Source organism: Fusarium pseudograminearum, chromosome 3 (genome assembly GCF_000303195.2).
Source record: "Fusarium pseudograminearum CS3096 chromosome 3, whole genome shotgun sequence".
Taxonomy (NCBI): Eukaryota; Fungi; Ascomycota; class Sordariomycetes; order Hypocreales; family Nectriaceae; genus Fusarium; species Fusarium pseudograminearum.
In genome coordinates, this window is record NC_031953.1 from 6,594,194 (window position 1) to 6,616,176 (window position 21,983).

The following is a 21,983-nucleotide window of genomic DNA, read 5'->3' on the forward strand; positions in this document are numbered from 1 at the left end:
CATACCACTAGACCACCAGACCTTTGCCGTATCACGTGATAGGTAGAAAATCCATCGGCGGCTCTATATAAATAGCTAGTCGAGCGGAACTTTAGAATGAGAAAGGTCTAAGTAAAATGGCTTCTGAGAATAAACAAAAAAGAAAGGACAAGGTACCTAGCAGAACTCAAATCTTACTCGTTCCAACTTTCCAGAATTCACTAACTCCATTACCTCCCCATCCATTAAGCCCTGGACGAATGCTTCGCCAATAACCTGGTATTGACTGCCATGAGGTCGGATGACAATGGGAGTACTGCAGCCGCACAAGACAGCAATGAGATCTCCAGATCTAGTCTGCTGACTTTTCGTTCCATAGATATTATCCGGAGCCCAACCCATGTAGCCATTAGCAGTAGTCATAAACCTTCGCCTCTGTGATGATCTGTCAAAGCATGAATATACTTCGCTAAAGTCAAATTCCGATGCCTCGTCTGGAATCGTGTCGTCGAAGAAGTCGGACAGTTGGTCATCGCCCAGTTTAAAGCCTGAGTTAACCTCGTGGAAACCTTCCCAGCGGAAGTAGTAATCTGATTGCCCAGCCAGCCAACTCCATCCCCTCTTCGAGAATTCTTGTTCGCCTTGGTCAAACGTGCGAGGTAAATGGAATATGGCAGCATGACGAGCAGTGGCTTTCGCGCCCCCAGAAACTCTATCCATCACGAGGGTACGGTACAAAGCCTCCGAAATCGCACTTCTGTCACCATAGGCGCTGTTCCACCGTGGGGGTTGCACGATGGAGGTTTTGTCCAAGTCGAAATACCCTGTTCCCCTTGCAGAAAGCCCAGAGATGCTGTCAACAATAAACCCGCTACATGCCAGTATAGATCCGTCACTAGAGAACGCAGCATCGTGTTTGGTTTCCCCACTAGCCTTGTATGGAGTTTGGAACAAAATTTCAGGGCCCAGCCTTGGAAAGAACCGGGTAGGACCCCAAAGCTGATTCTCAGGTCTCGAAGATCTGATCCGGCCCTCCCATAACCAGTCTGCAGCCCACGATGGACCTTTCGACGGACCCCATGGGTTTCCATCGCGAATGGGCTCCAGAGTGCCGTCAACTTCGATGAAGGTTCTCGCTGTGGCGGCATAGACCTGATTCACAGGAAGAGTGTAATCGGGCCGCAGACTGCTGGACACCGGAATAGACATCATTCCAACAAGTCCGTAGACTTTATCCCTTGGATTAGAGCACTCTGCGTCATTGGCGATGTCAAGTAGCCTCCCAAAGCTGGGGTATTGTCCACCCTTTTCCTCACGTTCACTCAAGAGGGAGAGGTCTTGATAGACTAGGTGGATACCCATGACGGACCAAGCTGGGCCATTCTTTTTTGTTACCGCCAAGCGCTCCCTGACAAGCAGCTCGTCTTTCACGAGCCACAGATTCTCCTCGAGAAAAGCAAGGCCAGAACAAAAGGACGTCCAATCAATAGATGCACTCCCGCATCGAATCCATGTAGCCGAGGCACCCATAATCATCTCTTGTATGATCCATAGACGAAACCAATAGGGTCGTTCCATTAGGTCGTGCAGTGCCAACCAGCACCCTTTCCCAAGAAATTCCGGCTCCCTCCTTAAGCAAGCTTCGATTTGACTACCCGAGTTTGTTTTGTTGAAATCGGAAAAGTCGCGGATTAGTTGAATAGCCGAGTCACTTTGAAAGCTCGGCTCACCCAACCATGCAATTACCGACCATGCATCCCCATAGATGTGGCGCATCTTCCGTAGTTGTCGTGCACGCTCGTCCATATCCTGTTGGTTGATACAGATGGCGTCGACCCAAAGCTTGAAGCCATCTTCAAACTCTCCCTCTTGGAAAAATGCCGAGAGAGCCTTGGCGAGATTGGTCGTGACTCGCCTGCGTTTGTTATTGATCACAATGACAGTGGTATCTTTCTCATCACCCCATACATAGGAGAGAGAAGCATAGTCACCCCACGTGAAGCGGTAATGACTTGGTGGCGGGTGCTTCGAGTGCAAGCGCTGTAGAGGTGCCAAAGCTGCAAGTTCAGGTTCTAGACGACTTTGTTTCCACTCAGACGTGGTGCTTCTGAGGCTTGAATTGACCGTGACGTTGGAAAAGAGAAAGGTCTTGTGTTCTGGAGTGAACGATTGGAGGGAGTATGTCCCCAAAGTACAATGAGGAATGCCAGTGCTACGTGACTTTGGTAGAAGCGTCAGCAGTCGGATCTCGTCGATCGCTTCATTCAGAGGCTGGTAAAGAGGACTCGTTCTTGAAACCATTATGACCTAAATAAATAATACCGAAGATAGTGTAATAGAAAACGAATATGCCATCTAGAGTCTCGCCTTGTGAGTACACGTTCACCATGTTGTTCATAACATCCTGGGTGCGGGGAGGCCTCAGAAGCTGAAAATGGCCCCTGCAAAGAGGCTTAGCTTAGTGGCCAATGAAGTGGTACAGATTTCAAGTGATATATACATTTGCGACTGCGACTGTGAGCTTAGACTGGGCTGACGTTTTGGTTAGTGGTGATATGGTGCTCACTGTCTCAGCTGTTAGGCAGATTGAGACATGAAATGGAGCCTTCAGCGTCACAGCACTTGTCTGGTACAAACATCACCTTTGGCACAAACGAGGACACTAGAGCAGGTCAACTTTGTTCGCCAACGTACTTCACATGTAGATAATGCCCGAATAACTCTTATTATTTCTGCAATTTTCCAATTTCCGAAACCTAAATTCTGGGCTGACTTGCCGACTCCCTCTTTGTCCTATAATTTGAACCCAGGTTCCAACTCCCAGTCATACAAGAACCTCACACCAACACCATCTCCACTCAATAGTCCCTTGTGCCCAACCTTTATCTCTTCGTCGGGTACCAAATCAATAGCATTGTCATCAAATATGACCTCATCGCTATTCTCGTCTTGTGCGCTCAACACGACACCCTTTACGGGTGCGTTTGCACTTATGACCACTGCAGCGCCACCGTCGACCACCTTGGTTGTGACTTTCAGCTCTGATGATATGCGCATGAACTTCAGTGGCTCGGGCCAGCTAACCCATCTTGCAAGATTCTGCCCAGTGGTGGGATCGATCAGATAGGCGACGACAACAGTGTCCTCAAACTTTGGAATGTCCATGTTCGCGACAAGTTCAGTCGTTTGGTTGGATTTGAGCACGTACTCCTTCTTCGCGTATAGACTGGGCAACTCGACCCTGCTGCCGGTTTCCACGTCGAATGCCTTTAGCTCCAGTGTCACTGCTCGCTCTTGAAGCTCGCCATTCACTGCCCACACGTCCAGTTTGGCCTTTTCATCGAGGAAGCCAGTCGTGATATAAGGTGGCTTCGCAGTAACGACGCGCTCCATCCCGACGACCGTCTTTGCCAATGCTCTCTTTGTGATGTAGTAAGCAGGCTTTGGGTTCAAATCTACGTCGACGAGCGCCCAGCTAGTCCCAGGCCAAATATCGTTCAGTTGCCAGACCAGAACACCAGCGCAATATTCTTGACCGGGACCTCTGAACTCTCTACGCCAACAGTTGTATGCGTACGCCATTGCTTCGGCTTGGAGGAATTGAGTGCAGTATACAAAGTCCTTGAGCGGGTTCATTCTAAAACGATAGTTCTCTCCCATGTACATCGGGTACCGCCTCTGGTGGCCTGGACCTTTATCATGGGCGTCAAAGGTTCGCGACTGCGCATGGCGCTCCTTTGGGTCGGTGATGGCGCGGTGCAATGTGCTCAGACTTGGCGCTGACTCAAAGCCAAATTCTGAGATGAAGCGTGACGTAAAGGCCTTGTAGTCCTGATATGGTGATAGTTTACCATGCCAAACGTCCCAGCAATGTGTGTCTCCAACTGTAGTATCGTTTGCGATGCTTCCACCAAACGGTGAACTGATCCAATATGGCACGTCAGTTCCTGAAGCTGCAACGACAGCAGGCAAAGTGCGTTCGTATATCTCACGGGCAGGAAATGTGGTCTTATCCCACGGACCTGTCGTGTCATTCCAGTCGATATCCCAACAGCGATCTTGATCTGCGCACATATAATCCTCGTTATTCCCGCACCAAAGGACAAGCGATGGATGATGTCCCACACGCTGAACCTGTTGCTCTGCTTCATTCTTGACACTGGCGACAAAATCAGGGGACGCAGGGTAGTTCCCACAAGCGAACAAAAAGTCCTGCCAAACCAGAATTCCTTCACGATCACAGATGTCGTAAAAGATGACATCTTCGACGATTCCACCACCCCATACCCGAATCATGGATTGATTTCCTTGTTTTGCTAGACGTATCCATTGTTCGTATTTCTGTCTTGTGATTCGTGGGAGCATGAAGTCGGCCGGGATCCAGCATGACCCGCCCGAGAAGAGACGGATGTTGTTGATTTCGAAGACAAAAGAAGTGCCTTCCTGATCTTTGAGGGCATGCTGAAGCAGACGCAGTCTTCTAATCCCGGTGGACTTGGTTGTCATGTCGCCCGGGATGGTTGCTTTCACCACATACATATTCTGCTCGCCATACATAAACGGATACCACAAATTGGGGTTGTCGATCGTGAAATGTGCCTCAAATGAGCCGTTAGATGATAGCTCGGCCTCTTTTTCGGCGACTGTGTCTCCGGTCTCCTCATCAGATACCTGAACAGAGACGTGATCAATGCCATTGGGATTTTCGACCTGTCCCTTGACAGTGACTTCGACCGAAGAGAGATCCTCGGCCACATTCTGGGTGACCCAAAGGTTATTGACTCTCGACTCGTAGACTTCGATATAGATAGGCTTCCATGGTCCACACGTATTCACAGCTGGACCCCAGTCCCAGCCCCAGTGATATTGAGCTTTCCTGACAAAGAGTCGCTCAGATCCTCCGAAATTAACGGCACGACCAGTCGGCAGTCTCTTGTAGCCGATTCTTTCGCGTTCCGAGCGACCATAAGCTGGAGCAGCTCTGAATCTCAATTCAAGAACTGCCGAGTCTTGCGACTCCCCCAGAATTTTGGTCACATCAATCCGATGAGATACATGCATGTTATCACTGAAAAGAATGTGTTCATCGTTCAGATACACATCGACGATGGTGTCAAGACCTTCAAAAACGAGAACTGCTCGCTCCGAGGGTTTCAGGCTGACCGGCCGGACTTTTGTGGTGCGATAGGTCCAATCGGTATCATTCACCCATAGACACTTTAGCTCATTGATATCGATATACGGGTCTGGAATGAGACTGTGGTGCATGAGATCAACGTGGGCAACAGTGGGAAATTGCGCAGTGGGCAGATATGACGAAGCGGGTTTGTTGCTCAGAGAGCTGGCGTTTTTGAACTCCCAGCCCTCATCGATGTCAATTCTTTGAACCATGATGATTTTTGGGAGGTAGGAGCAAGGTTGTAGAATCTCGTATCCGGGATGTATGGTTGTGTATGAAGAGCTGATAGCCGATATTTGTGCATCAAGAATGCTCTTGCGGGGTCAAAAGTAACACAAATGCAACTGTATGTATTACAAAGAAACAGGATTTGAAGTGGCTACTGCGACGTCCGGCAGCGAATAGGATAAATAGGATACGGGGTAAGTGATACATATGACTATTTGTTGGGGGTAATTGACGGTAACTCCGCAGTAACAACAGCAGAACAACGAGTACCTAGCTTCATACCCCTGCCACCTACATACGAGCAAGTGAGTGACTGCAACAGCGAGTTTGAAGTGAAAAAAACGACCCAATATTCTGAATTGAGAGATATGGACTGATAAGTATTATTTTAGATGGGAGGTGGAACATTCAGTTTGTCCAAAACCATCAACTGTTGCATCACCAATGCTCAAAAGACATATTCAAAGTCCAAACTCCGGTCATCCTCCTTCCCGTTGCTGTCTTTACCCATCGCTAGCAATTTCGCTTTCTGACTCATGCGATATTTGAGAAGAACATATATAAGCCCGACACAGACCAGTGCAATGAGTTCGCCTCCCAAAGAGATGGCATTTCCTTTCACATAGCGAGGAGCGTCTTGAATGGGGTAAATCTGCGATGCAGCCATGCCAGACGCGTTTCCGATTGATATGATGGTAGCAATCGCAACAGAGCGTTTGTAATCTGGCTGCACATTATTGGATATCCAACTGTTAGTTGTTAGTACACGATCATCATTGGGGCGGTACATAAAACATACGTTACCACAAGTGTATTGAACGAGTAAACTCCACTGCCGACCAAGAACATGGCAAAGAAACCCAAGCCCTTGTGTCCGGTACCGACGACTACTGCATACCCAGCAACGACTAACAGCGGAGAATGAATAAGGCATATTGCTCGGCGATTGAGACGATCGGAAACGTAGGTAGTGACTCCAGTGAAGATTGACGCCAAAACGTAGACCGGAATACTCAAGTAGTTGGCCTGAAGAGAGGAGTAACTATGGCCACTGTCAGTAAAAATAATAGATGAATGTACTTGTGCACCTACTCAAGGCCCCTCAAAAGAGTAGGCAAGAAAGTTCCGAAACCAAAGAGTGCAATGGAAGAGCAAAACAATGCAACCGACGCAAGCCAGATGAGAGGGTCAGTAACTGCCATACCCACCTGCTTCCAAGAAAACTCTTCAGTTTCCTTGAACGGGTTGTTACGCTCTTTGATAATGTTCATGGTTTCTTTCTCTTCAGCATTCAAAAACCAGGCCGTCTCTGGGGACGAAGGCAGACTCAACCAACATATCGCTCCGATGACAAGCGATATAGCACCTTCAATGATGAAGAGCCACCGCCATGCAGAAAATCCGTGCCTCGTGCCCATGCTCTGAATTCCATACGCAATCAATCCTCCCAACGCCCCCGAAAGCGCAATCGACACGTAGAGCACGGCCATGCGCTTACCTTGGGAAGCTGGAGGGTAGATTTGCGAGACGACAAACATGAGAGAAGGAAACAGTCCGGCTTCAAAGAAACCCAAAAGGACTCTCAATGCGACGACTTCGGCATAGCTGTTTACGAAACCGGTGCCCATGGTGATGGCACTCCAGCTCACGATGGCTATGGCGAGAACGCGACCGGGGCCGAACTTTTTCACAGCTAGAACCCAGGGTGTTTCGAAGATGACGTACGAGATGTAGAAGTACATCGATACGTCGTTGAACTGTGTCCCATGCATTCCTGTGTCCTCCTCGAAGCCAAAGACGCGGGCGTTTCCTGGATCATTTTGTCAGTTGTGGTTGGTTGGGACGCCATGACTGACTGAGTTACCTATGTTTGTCCGATCAAGGTAGGCGAATAGAACTAAAAGCGACATCTGAGGCATGACGAACATGTCAAACTTCGAAAGGACTTTGCGTTCGGCATCATTGCTTGTTTCACTGACTTGGCCAACATGTTGGTCAAGTTGTTCTTGCTGCAACTCTTTCTTCTCTGAAGTCTCCATGGTTGAGGTATTCAGCATGAATGGTACGAGATCTAAACAGTATGTCGGAGAGAAAAGCAGAGTTATATTAGATGAGGGTCCTTTAACGGCTTCAACTACCAGGGGTATCAGATATCAGACCAGATGAGACCGGAGTTATCAGTTGAATGCTTCATTGGCGCCGTCTTATCCACCCCCGCATTTGACGTGACGCAAAGCCGAAGCGAGAGATGATGAACCCGGCCAATAGAGCAGGATATATATTTCCGGTTGTGACGTTATTGAGGGGGAAGATAACATGACCTGATAGCAATGATAAGACTGCCTCCTCCCAGATGTCGTGAAACCATCAAGTCCTGTTTCTTCCATGCTTTTAGTATCATTCTTGATGTCATGTCGTCTCTATTCTCCTCAATGCAGAGATAAACGGATATCTTTGCTATCTCGGGGCATTCGGAGTGATTCGGAGGATTTGGAGCCGGAGCAAGGGCACTACGGCAAGGTTCTCGTATGTAGCAATCAAGCAAAATGATCGACCGTTGGATATCCTCAATGGGAATGGTGTCATGTCCGCTGATAGCCGGCCGGCAATAGCGAAGAACTGATATCTATCAAGTTGATCAATTGTCAAATCAGGACAGTCGGATACCAAACTTTCAATTAAAGAGTAAATTGAGAGGTTTCGTTCGCTGGGTCCCGTGTCTACCAATAGCCACTAATCTTGGAATAACTAATACTCGTGAAATTCAAGACCGAAACCTTGTTTTCTGTTTAGAGTACCGTACATTTTCAGCAAATACAACGACGTTAGCGTCTTGCTACAGCGGGGGATGGGTAAGGTAACTTGGATATCTGATGACTTGCTAATGGTTTAAACAAATTAATAATGGCTACATTTCTATGTGTTATTAAGTCTAGATGATATACGGAAGTGATTGATAGGACAGGATCTGGAGGCATACCTTAGTCAGGCAAGCTAATATCGTCGTATTTGCTGGAAATGTATGGTATCTCACAGCCAATAAAGAGATATGAGCCGAACAGCAGTAACGATGGTCCAGTCAAGTTTGACAATATTGTCAAGGGTTTTCCCTCTATGAAGGTTGACGGGAAATAGGCAGAGCTAACAATGCTACTTGTAGGTATAAAAGCCCACAAGTGGTTTACCATCACCGTCAGAGGTCGCCATTGCCACGCCGGCACAACACCTTTCCACATACGCAAAGATCCAGTCCTATGCGCGACGAAATTGGTTGTCGCTTCCGAGGCTATCGCGAAACGTTTTAATGGTCTGGTAACAACAGGTCAGTTTGTAGCATATCCTGGCACCGTGAACTCGATGGCGCATACGGTACATTTCACCCTCGACATACGCCACGCGCAAGACGACATCCTCACAAAGATGGTACAAGAATGCGAGACCGAGTTCCTTCGTATCGCGCAGCATGACAGCGAAAAGGGGTGCCAAGTCCAATGGAAGTTCTGGTCTGGCAATCAAGCTGTAAATTTTGACAAGGGATGTATAGCTAGTATCGAAGAAGCCGCTGCCGACGTTTGTTCCAGTTTGCCGCAGAACAAGGCTGGGAATCTTTGGAGACCGATAGTAGGCGGTGCTGCACACGATAGTTCCTATACAAGTCACAGATGCCCGACGGGTATGATCTATACGCCTGCAAGGGCGGGAATTAGTCTCGATCCGAGGGAATATTGCTCACCTGAAGATTGGTATGTATTCGAATTTCGATTTGACTGCCCTATCGTGGATTGATGTTAACATTTATAGTGCACTGGGCGCAAGTGTGTTGATGGGGCGGTTTTGAGGTATGACAAGTCGCGAAGACCTGAGAAAGAATGAATTGAAGCACTTCCTCTACGCATAGCAATGCTCCAGTCTTCTGGAAATTACTTGAAACTTCTAAAGAGAGGAGCCATCTGGATCAAAAACTCAAAATATTGCATCAAGGTTCCCCCGTGACTCACAACTAACCTTCTCATCAAAAACACGTAGATGTATGGCAGATATCTTGATTCTTCCAAAGAATACTGGCATAGCCCTTCCATGATTAGGGCAGCCGATGACTTGTTTAATGTCCTCTGTTAGATGCATCTTGATGTGGTTTTTTGATGTGTTGATGTTGGTGGAGGGAAGAGGGGAAAAAAACCGGATAGAAGCAAGTGAATAGCGCATTTTATACCCAGCTGAGCCTTATATTAGGGCAGGGTAAGCAAAAAAAATCAGATCCCGTGTGAGCATTGGAGTCATAATGCTCGAAAAAGTGTAATTGAAGATGGAAACCTTATCGTCAGGTAGATAGATGTATGGCATAGCAACAACTGAACTCTAAGCATTAAAGTTAAGTTATGACTTGAATATAAATGTCAGGTGTCTATTTCATAGGCTACTCTACACTTTCTTTCCTTTCTATTTTTCCTACTGGCCGCAACAGCGAAAGGATAGTCCGACTGAGGAAACGCAGAAACCAGACGTCATTTGCCAACCAACCGCGACTCAATTTCACCATGAACCCATCACAAGGTCTCGATGACTTTCTTTTGTCATTGGAAAGGTATCCTCGGGTCGATAACGTACTTGAATCGCTACTAACAAATAAATTAGGCACTACATCAGTGGCGAGTTTGCTGATGCTGTCATAACTTGCAAAGGTCATGTCTTCAACATCCACAGAGTCGTCTTGTCAGCTCATTCCAAGTACTTTGCGGAAGCGCTGGGCGGAAATTGGAAGGTTTGTATCGTTATAAATCTCGTGAGTTAGCTACTGACATTACACAGGAGTCAATCGAACGGAAGATCGAGATCAAAGACTTTGATCCGATTATCGTGCAAGCAATGCTTTGTTTCGTCTATACCTTCGACTACAACGAACCCAGCGATGATCAATCAATGCTATTCCACGCGGAGGTCTATAAACTTGCCGATATATACGACATACCGGCGCTCAAGGAGTGTTCAAAGAACAAGTTTGCTTCTGCTATTAATGCTGGCTGGAACACGGTCGACTTTCTGTATGCAATCAGCGAAGTCTACAAGAACACCCCCTTGGAAGACAGGGGACTTCGTGACTCGGCCGTGGCGGTCGCGCGAAAGCATATCAACACACTCATCGAACACGACGATTTCTCTAGACTTCTCAGAAAAAATGCTGATTTCTCAGCTGATTTGATACCTTTCCTATGTGTTGGCACCAGCGGACATGGAATCCAGCACCCGCACGCGCACCCGCACGGGGAAGATGTATGCCCCAACTGTTTGCAACGAAAACGGATTCTTCTTAGTGCGCATCAATTTGGTGCTGCTACTCTTAATGCGGCTCCGCGATGCCACTGTGAGTAATTACAGATACGGCAGCTAGCGCTTGGTCCATAACGATAGACATTTATGGCTAAAGCGACAAACATTCACCACCATGCTAAATTCACACATCTTATCATGAACCTATCATAGTGATGAAAAATTCTATTACAAAAATACAGCTCCTATCAAACAGTGAATCCACCTAAAAAGAGGAATTTTAACGTCTCCGTACTTTCAGTCCTTGATGATCAACTGATGTCGATAAGCTGTAGATTTGGTCGTCAAATGCTGTCGTAGGCACCCACTTATGTACTTCGTGATCTGTCATTCCACCGTTCGAAACAGCCTGTACAACAACACTGGTCTCGGGGGACACGATCTGTGACACAGTCTGCCAGGCGTGGCCCAGCATAGATAGTTTCGTCGAAGCGAGAAACATCCAGACTGTAACGAGCGTGAGAGCCAAGTGCGTAACAACGAGCGCCAAAACGATGATCAGTCCCGTCCACTGTGAAGGAATAATGACACGTTTAACGTTGACTGTTGTAATTGACTGATCTCTTGTCCAGTATGGCAGCATATCGTGGAAGATCATTTGGGCGAAGCGAGTAAACAACGCCTGGACAGCGATTGCTGGGTCACCAGTGTCTTTCAAAATTGTCTGTACCAGATATGAATGCTCAGGGTGGGCTGGCCAAAACAGAGATGACTCCAGATAGCCCATGAGAGCGTCATTGTTGAAAGTCCAACCACCTGCGATGTGGTAGTCGAAAAGACTCGTGCGCATCATATCATAGATGGCGGCATTTATGAGGTCGGTATCCTCGTTAGACAAGTCCTGAGGATCTGAATTGACTTTGAGATCCAGGATACCTCGTGCCTCGAGATCTAGTGAAGAAACCCCTATACCCAATTGCTCAAGAAACTGTGTTTCGTTTTTGGACTTGATTTCCAAATCCCTGTACCTTGCTTGTGATTTTGGCTCTGCTAAAACTGCTTTTCCCTTCATCGTCACGTTATACAGAAGTGGCATGTTCAGAGCAGTGAAGCAGACGCTAGCTTTGAGAATTTCGGTGCCGTTTGTATCAATAGCGGCCGTCCACGGACCATCCTTGACAGATTTGGGCATTTGAAGGCCATTCATTGCCCCTACTTTAGCCCAATCCTCGTCTGACCCGGTCCATTGTGGAATGGCGACATTGAGGTTCAGCGTTGAGCTGGCGTTCAGAAGAAGGACTGGTTGGAATGCATAGGGACGACCGGATAGCGGGTCTTGTAGGCTCTGATTGATGGCACTGATGTCAAGATTGGTGAAGCCGCAGAGCGACAAAGCCCAGTTCTCTGACCTCTTATCCCAATAGTTATTGAGCCGACATGAAATCCGAGCCACTTGACTGCCGTTGATCCTGGGGCCTGACCCCCAACTAGTTGACGTATCAATTTCAGCAAGCAGATAAAGACCCTCTGTAACACGACTACTTGGGCGTATGTATTCGAACGTGGCGTTCTTCAAGTCTGGCGCAACACATGCTGTCCTGCTGTTTGTGACAATGGCAGGTCCATCGTAAAATTCAAGGGACGTTCTGTCATCGACATTGTCAAATGGAAGCGGAGCGAGATAGATGTCTCCCGTATCCGATACATGTTCCAGTGCAGTGTCGCTAACGGTAGCAGAGGGGCGAGTCTCGGCAAATCGCCAATGCGCTTGCGGTTTGGACTGCCAGTAGGAAGTGCCAGAAGTATCTGCCATAATCTGATGGACATCGATTCCCAGAGCTATCGATCTCGTGGTGCTTGGTGCAGCGATTTGAACGAGTTTGAAGTCGAAGAGAAGGATAGTGGATGTGAGAGTCATTCCGAGGCCGACCACGAAAGACAGAAGTGGGATGAGCCAGTGGGATAACACAGCTTTCTTCTGGTGGGATGTTCTGTGGTAGGCGATCATGAATATCTCCCATGGACTTGCGCTGCCTACAAAGGCTCTGGACATGGACAGACTCGCGAGGTCCGAAAGACGCGTCCCGGTTGTCTCGAGGATAGTGGCTGCCATAGCAGCAGCCAGCAGACCAATCTGGAAGCCCATTGTTACTCGAATTGCAGCTGAACAGAGAGTCACGGCTCGTGCTGCATAGCCTTCAAAGACGATGCTATCCCAAACCTCCGGTCGGGGAAGTCTTTGTCTAGCAAGGGAAGCACCATACCAGATGTAGACAAGAAATGCACAAGACGCCAGCATTATGACTGTGCCTAGTCCAATAATCCACCATCCAAAGTAGCCAACTCTCCGTTTCCATGGCTGACATTGTAGTGTTCGCGGTTGGGGGTTCGTCGATGCATATTGTTGCATGGGATTTTGGTGGACAGGATAGGAATTTAGTTCGGCGGCAGCAGCAGCAGGTGCTTGCTTCTCAGCGTTGTAGACTCCATAGTCGGAGGGATGGTGGGGATGGCTGGGAGGTTGGTAGGCTGTATACCCTTGATGAACGGCTGAGTCTTGCTCGTCTACGTTGTAGACTTGGCTATACTGAGCCATCAGGGTGACTATTGGATTTGGTGGACTGGGAGTTACATCGGGTTGGAGAAGAAAGAGCGGCAGCAGCGTTTATAAACGTGTGGGGGATGGGGAGTCACAGGCTCCGCGGACTAGTCTATCTGTTGAGGGCTGAATGTCTCGAACAGCAAAGACCTAGATTTGTTGTTCTGGACAGGACTAATAAGAATGGGCTTAACGCCACAGACAGGGGTGAAGCCAGCTGTGTCTCCATTCTTGATGATGCCGCCATTCAAGTCCCAAGTCGATTGATAACACGCACTCCAGTCTTGTTGTCTTTACGCTATCATTATCATTTGTGTGCGACTGGATTCTTGTTGCAATCCACGACAAACACCATACTTAGGTTAAGGAATCGGATAATATCGCGACAGCAGAGTTAAAGACTGGAATTTTACCGCTACAGCGCCACGATTTTAAGCTTCTTTTAAGAAAATGCACTATGCCTTACACTAGACCTGGTTATCTCACTGTGCCACCCACTTTTGATGTTCAGCCAGCCACCTGTTACCTTCTTCAAGCAGACCACTGTGGTTCTCATCATTTCTATTACACAAGGAAGCTCGGAATGGTTAATGGGCGTTCAAATGATCTCCCTGATTTATTAGAGATGCAGGAATGGAGGATATTGCTGCTATGGGTGGTGCTCTGTTCCCATTTGTAGCGTCTATTGATATCTCCGTCTAGCGACGGAGACCTGGTGCCAAGACCTTAGCGAGTATTCTGACATACAGTGCAGTTAGCTCTTGCAATATCCATACTGAGACAGAGCAATCGAGACCTGTATATAGTGGCTTTGTTTCTTTTCGGCTTAGTTTGACAGCTTGAGACGCAACGGGGACGGGGCAACCAATGCTGTGATCTTTTCTTCATAGCCAATTCCGCAAGCGACGATATCCACACCATGTAAAGAAAAGCTGTTGGGGAGTGAGTTAAACAGAATTTATACGTCTAGATCTATCTCTATTACAACGTGAATATATACTTTGAATCAGAAATATGCAACAATTCGCGCTGAAGAGGTCTGGCGTTAGGTGATGCATGACAACTGAGCTCGACATCCTTTTAGCTAGATCTCGCAAGTGATCAAGCTCGAATTTGTCATGAGTACCGAGTCTCGAGCCACGCCCTTATGACTCCTCGGGGATAGGCACAGACTTCCCACGCACAAGAGAAACGCTATCAACAAAGAAGTTGTACATTGAGCCCTGCATAATAAGACCCTCAATACAAAGATCCGTCGAGTCAATGCTTGGGCCAGTATACTGAAAGGTGTCGGAGTATTGATGCCACTGATTATCCCAATCCACTCCTTGGGATGACGAAGATACACCATCGATGGTAAGTTGAACAAAGTTGACGAAAGGGCTGCAATCGAGGTCTTCTTGTTCTCCAGAGTGAAAATAAGTACAAGTCTGTCTGACATGGGCTGCGAAAGTGTACTCGTAGCCCTGCTGAATTTCGACGCGCTGGCAGATTTTGGCGGTGTTTCCGCTGTATGGCCCTGGGAGTTTGCTGTAGGATGTAAGAGGAGAACTAGAATACAGGGAATGTTGAGATTACGTACGCGCACTGGTTCTTTTCGTAGCATTCGTTGCTCTTGGCGAGAACTGCTGTGGTTCCTGTGGACTCCCATGGGTCAAGGGTAGGATCTTCGAAATTACCGTTGGGTGGACTCTGTACGCTCTGCGCAGGAGATGTCGTGGTGGTAGCTGAGCCTTCGGTTGTGCTAGTTGGTACCTCGGCGACAGAGGTTGTAACCTCAATGGTCGATGTCTCAAAACCTGAACTTGATACCGTTACGGAAGACTCGACGGCGGTGTTGGACTCAGTGACGATCGTTGTTTCTTCAGTGGTCGCGCCAGTAGTGATCTGTACGATCTCGGTAGTTGCGGATCCTGCAGATGTTGCGGTTTCTGTTTCGCTGGTCCATGACGACGTTGCTGTCGTTGATTGAGGGTGAGGAGCACAAGCCTAGAACTGGAATGAGTTTTGGTGATACCCATTCGTCCAAGGGTACTTACGCGAGCGGCGCAGAGGCCAGCGCTGAGGATTAGAGACCCGAGTGTAGTTTGAACACGCATCGTGACAGATTTACAATGGTAACGAGCGACAGTAAATGCAGTAAAGAATGAATGAAATGAAGAAATCAAAGGGGATGGGAAAGCAGAATTATTATTTATTTTTTTAAGTGTTGTTTTAGTCGAGAGCTGAACACGCGAGTCGGAACTATCGATTCGAACCTGCGCTAATTGAGCAGAAATAGTTAGTGAATTTAATAGTCTCTGTTAGTTTACAGGGGCTCTAATATCCACAGGGGCAGCTAGACGCTATATCGGTCTCTCATAAAGTGAGAGTCTTCCAACGTTCTTCTCCACGACCTACTATTTACATGAACGAATCCTCAGCTTCTTTAAACTTGACTATAATTTCCCTGGTGGCTTCCAACGGTAGCGCTTCAACTGTACGTCCCATATTGCCCGTCATCGTCTCGGCCATACAGAGTGCATTGTATATAGCCTCTTCTGTAGCATCCGCTGTTGCTTCAAAGAGGCCATTGATCGTCTGGTTATCCGTCGCTTCCATGTTGATTAGCCCAGGCTTGAACGGATCAACGGCCCTGTGCTGGCCCGTAACTGTCTGCACGGGTATCTCAGTAGCTGTGGAGAAAGCAAGAAATAAATCTCCAGAAGGGTTGTGAGCATAGCTGCCCACGCGTGCAAGGCCCATGGTCGCTCGCTTAGCCAATCGTTGGAGCTGACCAGGAAGAAGCGGCGCATCCGTTGCGATTATAACGATGATGGACCCATCCTTTTTGTCTTTTGCCTCATCGTACTCTTTATCATGCGCTGCAGCGGCGGCGTTGTTTGCGTTTCTCTTTTGCAGGATCCGTCCGACTGGGACGCCCGATATGTGCAGATGCTGGAGTCTCCCATAATTGGCTTGAACAAGTGCGGCAACAGTGTAGGATGTGTCGTTCTCCCCGACCACGATTCTGCTACTGGTACCAGTACCGCCTTTCCACCCTTGACACAACATGCCTGTCCCACCACCCACGTTCCCCTCGGCAATCGGTGCCTCGGAAGCATTAGTGATGCCATCCACAACGTGTTCTGGCGTCACGGCAAAGTGTCTCAAATCGTTCAAGTGCCCGTCGAACGTCTCGGCGACGACGGGTAGCAGGAACCAATCAACGCCCTGATCTCCTTGTCCGTAATGTTTGATCGCGTACTTGTAGATACCCGTATAGCATGGCCCTACGGCAAAACTATTGGTTATGAGAATAGGCGTGTGTAAGAGACCACTTTCTTCGATCCAGTGCGTTCCAGTCATTTCCCCCGATCCATTGAGGCGGAAGACACCAGCGTGACAGGCCTTGTGAAACCAGTCTTTCCGAGGGAGGATAGTCGTTAATCCCGTGTTGATTTGCCCGCTCTCATCACGGATGGTGGTTGTATGGGCGAGGACACCAGGTACGTCTGTGATGCCATTCTTCGGACCTGGTGAATAAGCACCAAGATATGCCTCTGGTATAATATCGCGGAGCCTGCCGCGGGCTTGCTGATGGGACATGCTCGCTGTCGTTCCTTGAGACATGAGTATTTTGATGCTTTTCTGTTTAAATCTGATGGGTGACTCTCCAAGTCTTCAAACTAAGACGGTAATTATTGTCGCTGATATATGTAGCGGGGTTGGAAAGAGAGACAGAATATTTACTTTATAAGTTTCTCATTGTCGGCAATGAGTCATACCGTTTTACTTATCTCCGCTAGTCTTGTTCTTCAGTCCAAAAAGGAAGGTATTAATATGTTGATTTAATGAAGCCCTGCAACTCAGATATACAGAAGCAGTTAGTGTTGCGGCTAAAACGAAATCGCCACATTAATCTAAAGCAGATCTCTGACTTTCGGGTAGAATAAATCAAATCTTTTACGTGTGCAGATTATGATGAAGCCTTTCAGTTTAGGGTATGTTGTAAATTTCGCAACAGAAGTTTCCCAGTGGAAGAAGAACGATTCTAGAACAGACTTACGAAATTGCACAGCTTGTTTTTAATACCACTGACCAGTTAGCTCGACGTGTCTCAACACGTTCAGTACGAAAGTTGGGCAGACACCAGGTCTTACTTCTTGCTTGTCTCTTTCAGTAAGCTCGTCGTTCGCCTCAACTAATGGACAACCAGTACTATTAGTGACTGATGCTCGCCTTGTTAAGAAACATCATAGGAGATTCAAGCCATGCCATATTTGGTTAGACATAATTTCCTTATCGCGGTACCGAAGTTGCTGTATCCATAAGCCTTTTACAGCATGTTAACTCTTCAATGAAGGTATGCAACTGTACAGATGGTTTAAACTCTTCGACTGACTCAGAAGATACATTCTACAGTGACATCTTGGAGCACGCCACTCTTACATCCATCTGTTTCTCGCCTGCTACTATGATTGATGCATGATCCAGCACCCCCACGAGGAACCCTGCATGAACTGACACGTCTCCCCATGTCAAGTAACGTCAACCAGCTAATCACAATTAATCAGACCCTCTTTAATTCCATCTCATTCGCTCGTTTATCATCCAGGATTGCGGATTTACCGACCCCCCAAATGAAAGAGTATGTCTCCCCTGACCGAAAATTCTCAACTTGTTCCCTGCATTTGTACTTTTTCTCCTTTCTCTTTCCTCTTCTACGAATTCTAAACGCTATATACGCTCCCGAAACTTAAAAATAAACAACACCGGGGGACATTCCGTCTCTTTGCCGCCTATAATGTCAACACCTCCCGCAGCGGCTGCAACAAGCCCAAAGAGTGAAAAAAGCCCCGCCAAGAATATGACCAAAAGTCCCTCAAAGAGCCCCTCAAAGAGCCCTTCACAGCCGCCGCAGACGAATGTGGCAGAGACCGGTGTTTTGGAACCTGAGCATTGGCAACAGCTTGCTGCTGAGGTGAGATTTGACCTGTAAAATAGCATAATATTATGAATGCTGTATAGACTTGTGACGATACTAACAATAACAAAGGACGGGAATCCTGATGACGATGATGCTCATTCGTTAAGCGAGGAGAGTCTCAATTCTTCTACAGCTTCCATCACCTCCAGTATCTTTGAGTACCGCAAGCTCCATGGTAGAACATACCATCGGGAAATTGGCAGTGCACAGTATTGGTAAAATATTCTTTCACTTTCGCATAGTGAACATGGGCTTACCGGAATAGGGCTGCCAATGATGAGCGACAAAGTGAATTGCTCGACATCAAGTAAGTTGAACTGAATCCGACGTAGACAGGCCATGATTAACAGTTATAAGCCATCACTCTCTTACTCTTGGCATCGGAGGAAAGCTTCACCTCGCGCCTATCGATACAGAGAAGATCACTGTAAGTCAAACATGCCCGTAGGTTGATCAAAAGGCTAACGAACTGTTTAGAAAGCTCTTGACATCGGAACTGGTACCGGTATGTAGGCCACGGCGACATCGAGCTATCAGAAGACTAATCGCGACTTTTTCCAACCGACAGGTATTTGGGCTTTGTAAGTTTTACGCATACATCATGAAACATGATATACTAATTCCATGACAGAGATTTTGCCGATGAACATCCCAACATTCAAGTTATCGGCACCGATGTTTCTCCCATTCAGCCCTCTTGGGTTTCACCAAACGTGCAATTGTTAGTTGTCTAACCCAAAATCCCAACTATCTTCCACTAGACTGACTTGTTACCGTAGTGAAATCGAAGATTGCACCCAAGAGTGGACTTTTGCACCCGACTCGGCTGACTACATTCACATCCGCTGGCTTATTGGCGCCATCCCCGATTGGTACAGATTCTTCGGCGAAGCTTACAAGACTTGCAAGCCCGGCGGTTGGGTTGAGACATTCGAACCCTCTGGTATCATCACCAGCGACGACGACACCGTCAAGGAAAACTCGGCTCTAGACCAGTGGGGCAAGATCTTCATTGAAGGAGGCAAGAAGTTGGGCTCAAGCTTTACAATTTATGAAGATGATATCCAGCGGAAAGCCATGGAAGCTGCTGGCTTTGTTGACATCCAGTCATTCGAGTTCAAGGTAAATGCCACCATTTTAGAAAGGCGACAAGAGCTAACAAGTTATTACAGACCCCTATCGGAGGTTGGCCAAAGGATCCAGCGATGAAGGAGTTGGGTCAATTTGCCAAGATGGCATTCCTTGCTGACCCTGAAGGATTCGTCCTTTTCGTTGCCAACACCATCGGTTGGTCCGAGTCCGAGATTCACGTCTTTCTTGCTCATGCTCGCAGAGAGATTCATTCAGGCAAGCATCATCCTTACTATAAGCAGCGCGTTGTCTGGGGTCGCAAGCCCGAATAGTAATCGGGTATGATGTCTACTGTCTATATATACGGATCTTCTATGGGGAAATGGATATGAAAGTGGCAAAGGCCATATAACAACAGTGCTCTTTACAATAGTGAGCTTGGTGACTTGAAATATATTCTCGAATTCTTTAACATTAATATGAAAATGACCGTCGTTGGCAAGTTACACGTCGTTTATCGAACTTTGTCCTGTAATGCTACCACCGAGGCACAATGGTCACTTGTCTTGGGCCGAGGAACTAGAACACCAACGCTAAACTTGATTTACTCCGCGGGACGACGATCCGATGTCCGCGACAAGGATCTCCTCCATTGAGATTGCGGGGGTTTCAGTCGACTTCTACCGATACATGATACTTAAACGGCACCCCGCATCCGCCTTGTCTCTCTTCCGCAGCATCAATTGACTTCCGAACATCAATTGGCATCATGATTTATCAGTCTGAGAACCCAGAGATCCTTTGTAAGCACATACGGTCAAACAGCTCCTGTAGCTTCAACTAACAGCCACCCAGTTTCGTCCAAGCAGACAGTATGGTCTTGGCTGTTTGACTCCAAGACGTTCGCATCTGGGGACAACGCTCCAGGCTTTACCGATGCTATCACCAAGAAGCATATTAGCTACGGGCTGCTGAGAGATTATGCGACTTCGTTGTCTTCAGTCCTTGTTGCTAAGTATGGACTGAAACAGAACGACACGGTTATTGTATACGGCAGGAACTCGATCTGGTGGCCTGTTGCTACTCTTGCTACTGTTCGCGTTGGCGGTGTAGCTTGCGGAGTTTCTCCAGACTACACCGTTGATGAGCTTGCTTACAGCCTTAAGACTAGCAAGTCAAAGATCATGTTTGCTACTGTTGACAACATCGACAATGCTCAGGCCGCAGCCGCCAAGGTTGGAATCCCTAAAGAGAATGTTATTCTGCTGGAGGGCTCTGCCAAGGGTTGTGCAAGCATACAGACCCTCCTCGAAAAGTCACACAATGTCGCAGAAGTGCCTGCATTCCAAATCCCCGCGGACAAAACCAATGCCGAAGTTTGCACATTCCTTTGCTTCAGCAGCGGTACCACCGGTCTTCCCAAAGCGGTCATGATATCGCACGCCAACATCATTTCCCAATGTCTTCAGGTGGCGGACCTCACGCTCGCTAGCCATAGCAGAATTCTGGCAGCCTTGCCTTTCTATCACATCACCGGCATCGTACATCAACTGCACTTTCCAATCTTCCTCAACGCCAACGTCTACGTCTTGGCAAAGTTTACGCTCGACACGCTACTACAGACTGCGTCAGAGAACAAGATCAAGGAACTTTTGCTTGTCCCACCTATCATAATTCGACTGGTGCGAGACCCCAAGTTGGTGGCAAAGTATGACTTGTCTCATGTTCAACGCTTTTCGTCTGGAGCGGCGCCTTTGTCGCGAGAGATCCTTACTTTGCTTGAGAAAGCCTTCCCCGGAACTGGGTTTAAGCAAGGTTACGGCATGACTGAGTCATGTTCCTGCATTGTTGCCCATCCGCCTGGAAAGTATGCTTACAAGTATGCTGACTGCGTGGGTACGCTGGTGGGATCTACAGAACTTCGAATTGTAGATATAGAAACCGGCAAGGACTGCGAGGTCAACAAGCCAGGTGAAATTTGGGCTCGTGGGCCACAGATGGCTATGGGTTATCTCGACAACCCCAAGGCAACACAGGATACTTTTGACAAGGATGGGTTCTTGCACACTGGCGACATAGGATATATCAACGAGGAGGGCTTTCTCGCTATCACTGACAGACTAAAGGAGATGATCAAAGTCAAGGGAATTGGCGTTGCTCCAGCCGAACTCGAGAACCTCCTTCAAGGACAACCTCAGGTTGACGATGTCGCTGTCTGCGGTATTCCTGATGAGCGCGCTGGTGAGCGGCCCAAGGCCTTTGTGGTGCTTAAAGCGTCGCATGCCTCAAGACCTGTTGAAGCAGCAAGGGAGATTTTCGAAAACGTCAAGAAAGGAACAGCGCGACATAAGTGGCTTGAGGAGATTGAGATTGTTTCTGCTATACCGAAAAGTCCAGCGGGAAAGATTCTCAGGCGCAAGCTGCAGGATAAATCTGTCAGTGACAGCAAGAATGTCATTGTTAAGGATACTAGAGTTGTAGCAAAGCTTTAGATAGAGCGTAGACTATTACTCAGTCGAACCACTGTAGAGATTAACTGAACCCGAGCTACTTTCTACAATTTAGTTGAAGTAGTCATTGTATCAATGGATTCATGATTCTGAAAGGCTATGTCCAGGGTTAATTCTAGAATCTCGACCGATGTCGTTAACAAAATAATGCAACCTACAAGGATCGACTATAAGCCTGCA

At 47.6% G+C, this 21,983-nt stretch overlaps 10 protein-coding genes across 10 annotated transcripts, besides 1 other annotated feature; 4 read left to right on the forward strand and 6 right to left on the reverse strand.

The window, feature by feature from the left end:
- Positions 1–5: 5 nt before the first annotated feature.
- FPSE_07456 (uncharacterized protein) lies at positions 6–2,280 on the reverse strand (the record flags this gene model as incomplete). The annotated part of the gene is made up of 2 exons (XM_009260574.1): positions 6–63; positions 178–2,280. Coding segments are annotated over 2 exons (2,161 nt in total), but the record flags the coding sequence as incomplete, so codon positions are not given.
- A 492-nt stretch (positions 2,281–2,772) lies between these two features.
- On the reverse strand, positions 2,773–5,370 carry FPSE_07457 (uncharacterized protein; the record flags this gene model as incomplete). Its single annotated transcript, XM_009260575.1, has 1 exon — positions 2,773–5,370. One exon carries the CDS (start codon positions 5,368–5,370, stop codon positions 2,773–2,775), a length of 2,598 nt encoding a protein of 865 aa, XP_009258850.1.
- A 464-nt stretch (positions 5,371–5,834) lies between these two features.
- FPSE_07458 (uncharacterized protein) lies at positions 5,835–7,425 on the reverse strand (the record flags this gene model as incomplete). The annotated part of the gene is made up of 4 exons (XM_009260576.1): positions 5,835–6,135; positions 6,186–6,428; positions 6,479–7,196; positions 7,251–7,425. 4 exons carry the CDS (start codon positions 7,423–7,425, stop codon positions 5,835–5,837), a joined length of 1,437 nt encoding a protein of 478 aa, XP_009258851.1.
- A 1,318-nt stretch (positions 7,426–8,743) lies between these two features.
- Positions 8,744–9,505, forward strand: FPSE_07459 (uncharacterized protein; the record flags this gene model as incomplete). The annotated part of the gene is made up of 3 exons (XM_009260577.1): positions 8,744–9,129; positions 9,188–9,201; positions 9,444–9,505. The coding sequence occupies 3 exons, from the start codon at positions 8,744–8,746 to the stop codon at positions 9,503–9,505; spliced, it is 462 nt and encodes a 153-aa protein (XP_009258852.1).
- Positions 9,506–9,924: 419 nt separating this feature from the next.
- On the forward strand, positions 9,925–10,756 carry FPSE_07460 (uncharacterized protein; the record flags this gene model as incomplete). Its single annotated transcript, XM_009260578.1, has 3 exons — positions 9,925–9,971; positions 10,022–10,148; positions 10,196–10,756. 3 exons carry the CDS (start codon positions 9,925–9,927, stop codon positions 10,754–10,756), a joined length of 735 nt encoding a protein of 244 aa, XP_009258853.1.
- Positions 10,757–10,934: 178 nt separating this feature from the next.
- On the reverse strand, positions 10,935–13,250 carry FPSE_07461 (uncharacterized protein; the record flags this gene model as incomplete). The annotated part of the gene is made up of 1 exon (XM_009260579.1): positions 10,935–13,250. The coding sequence occupies one exon, from the start codon at positions 13,248–13,250 to the stop codon at positions 10,935–10,937; it is 2,316 nt and encodes a 771-aa protein (XP_009258854.1).
- Positions 13,251–14,398: 1,148 nt separating this feature from the next.
- On the reverse strand, positions 14,399–15,352 carry FPSE_07462 (uncharacterized protein; the record flags this gene model as incomplete). The annotated part of the gene is made up of 3 exons (XM_009260580.1): positions 14,399–14,783; positions 14,836–15,242; positions 15,293–15,352. 3 exons carry the CDS (start codon positions 15,350–15,352, stop codon positions 14,399–14,401), a joined length of 852 nt encoding a protein of 283 aa, XP_009258855.1.
- Positions 15,353–15,438: 86 nt separating this feature from the next.
- Positions 15,439–15,459: a repeat region.
- Positions 15,460–15,656: 197 nt separating this feature from the next.
- FPSE_07463 (uncharacterized protein) lies at positions 15,657–16,865 on the reverse strand (the record flags this gene model as incomplete). The annotated part of the gene is made up of 1 exon (XM_009260581.1): positions 15,657–16,865. One exon carries the CDS (start codon positions 16,863–16,865, stop codon positions 15,657–15,659), a length of 1,209 nt encoding a protein of 402 aa, XP_009258856.1.
- A 1,174-nt stretch (positions 16,866–18,039) lies between these two features.
- On the forward strand, positions 18,040–19,625 carry FPSE_07464 (uncharacterized protein; the record flags this gene model as incomplete). The annotated part of the gene is made up of 9 exons (XM_009260582.1): positions 18,040–18,216; positions 18,292–18,437; positions 18,488–18,529; positions 18,580–18,649; positions 18,700–18,727; positions 18,791–18,803; positions 18,854–18,943; positions 19,002–19,344; positions 19,395–19,625. 9 exons carry the CDS (start codon positions 18,040–18,042, stop codon positions 19,623–19,625), a joined length of 1,140 nt encoding a protein of 379 aa, XP_009258857.1.
- A 437-nt stretch (positions 19,626–20,062) lies between these two features.
- On the forward strand, positions 20,063–21,785 carry FPSE_07465 (uncharacterized protein; the record flags this gene model as incomplete). Its single annotated transcript, XM_009260583.1, has 2 exons — positions 20,063–20,096; positions 20,149–21,785. The coding sequence occupies 2 exons, from the start codon at positions 20,063–20,065 to the stop codon at positions 21,783–21,785; spliced, it is 1,671 nt and encodes a 556-aa protein (XP_009258858.1).
- Between the last annotated feature and the right edge of the window lie 198 nt (positions 21,786–21,983).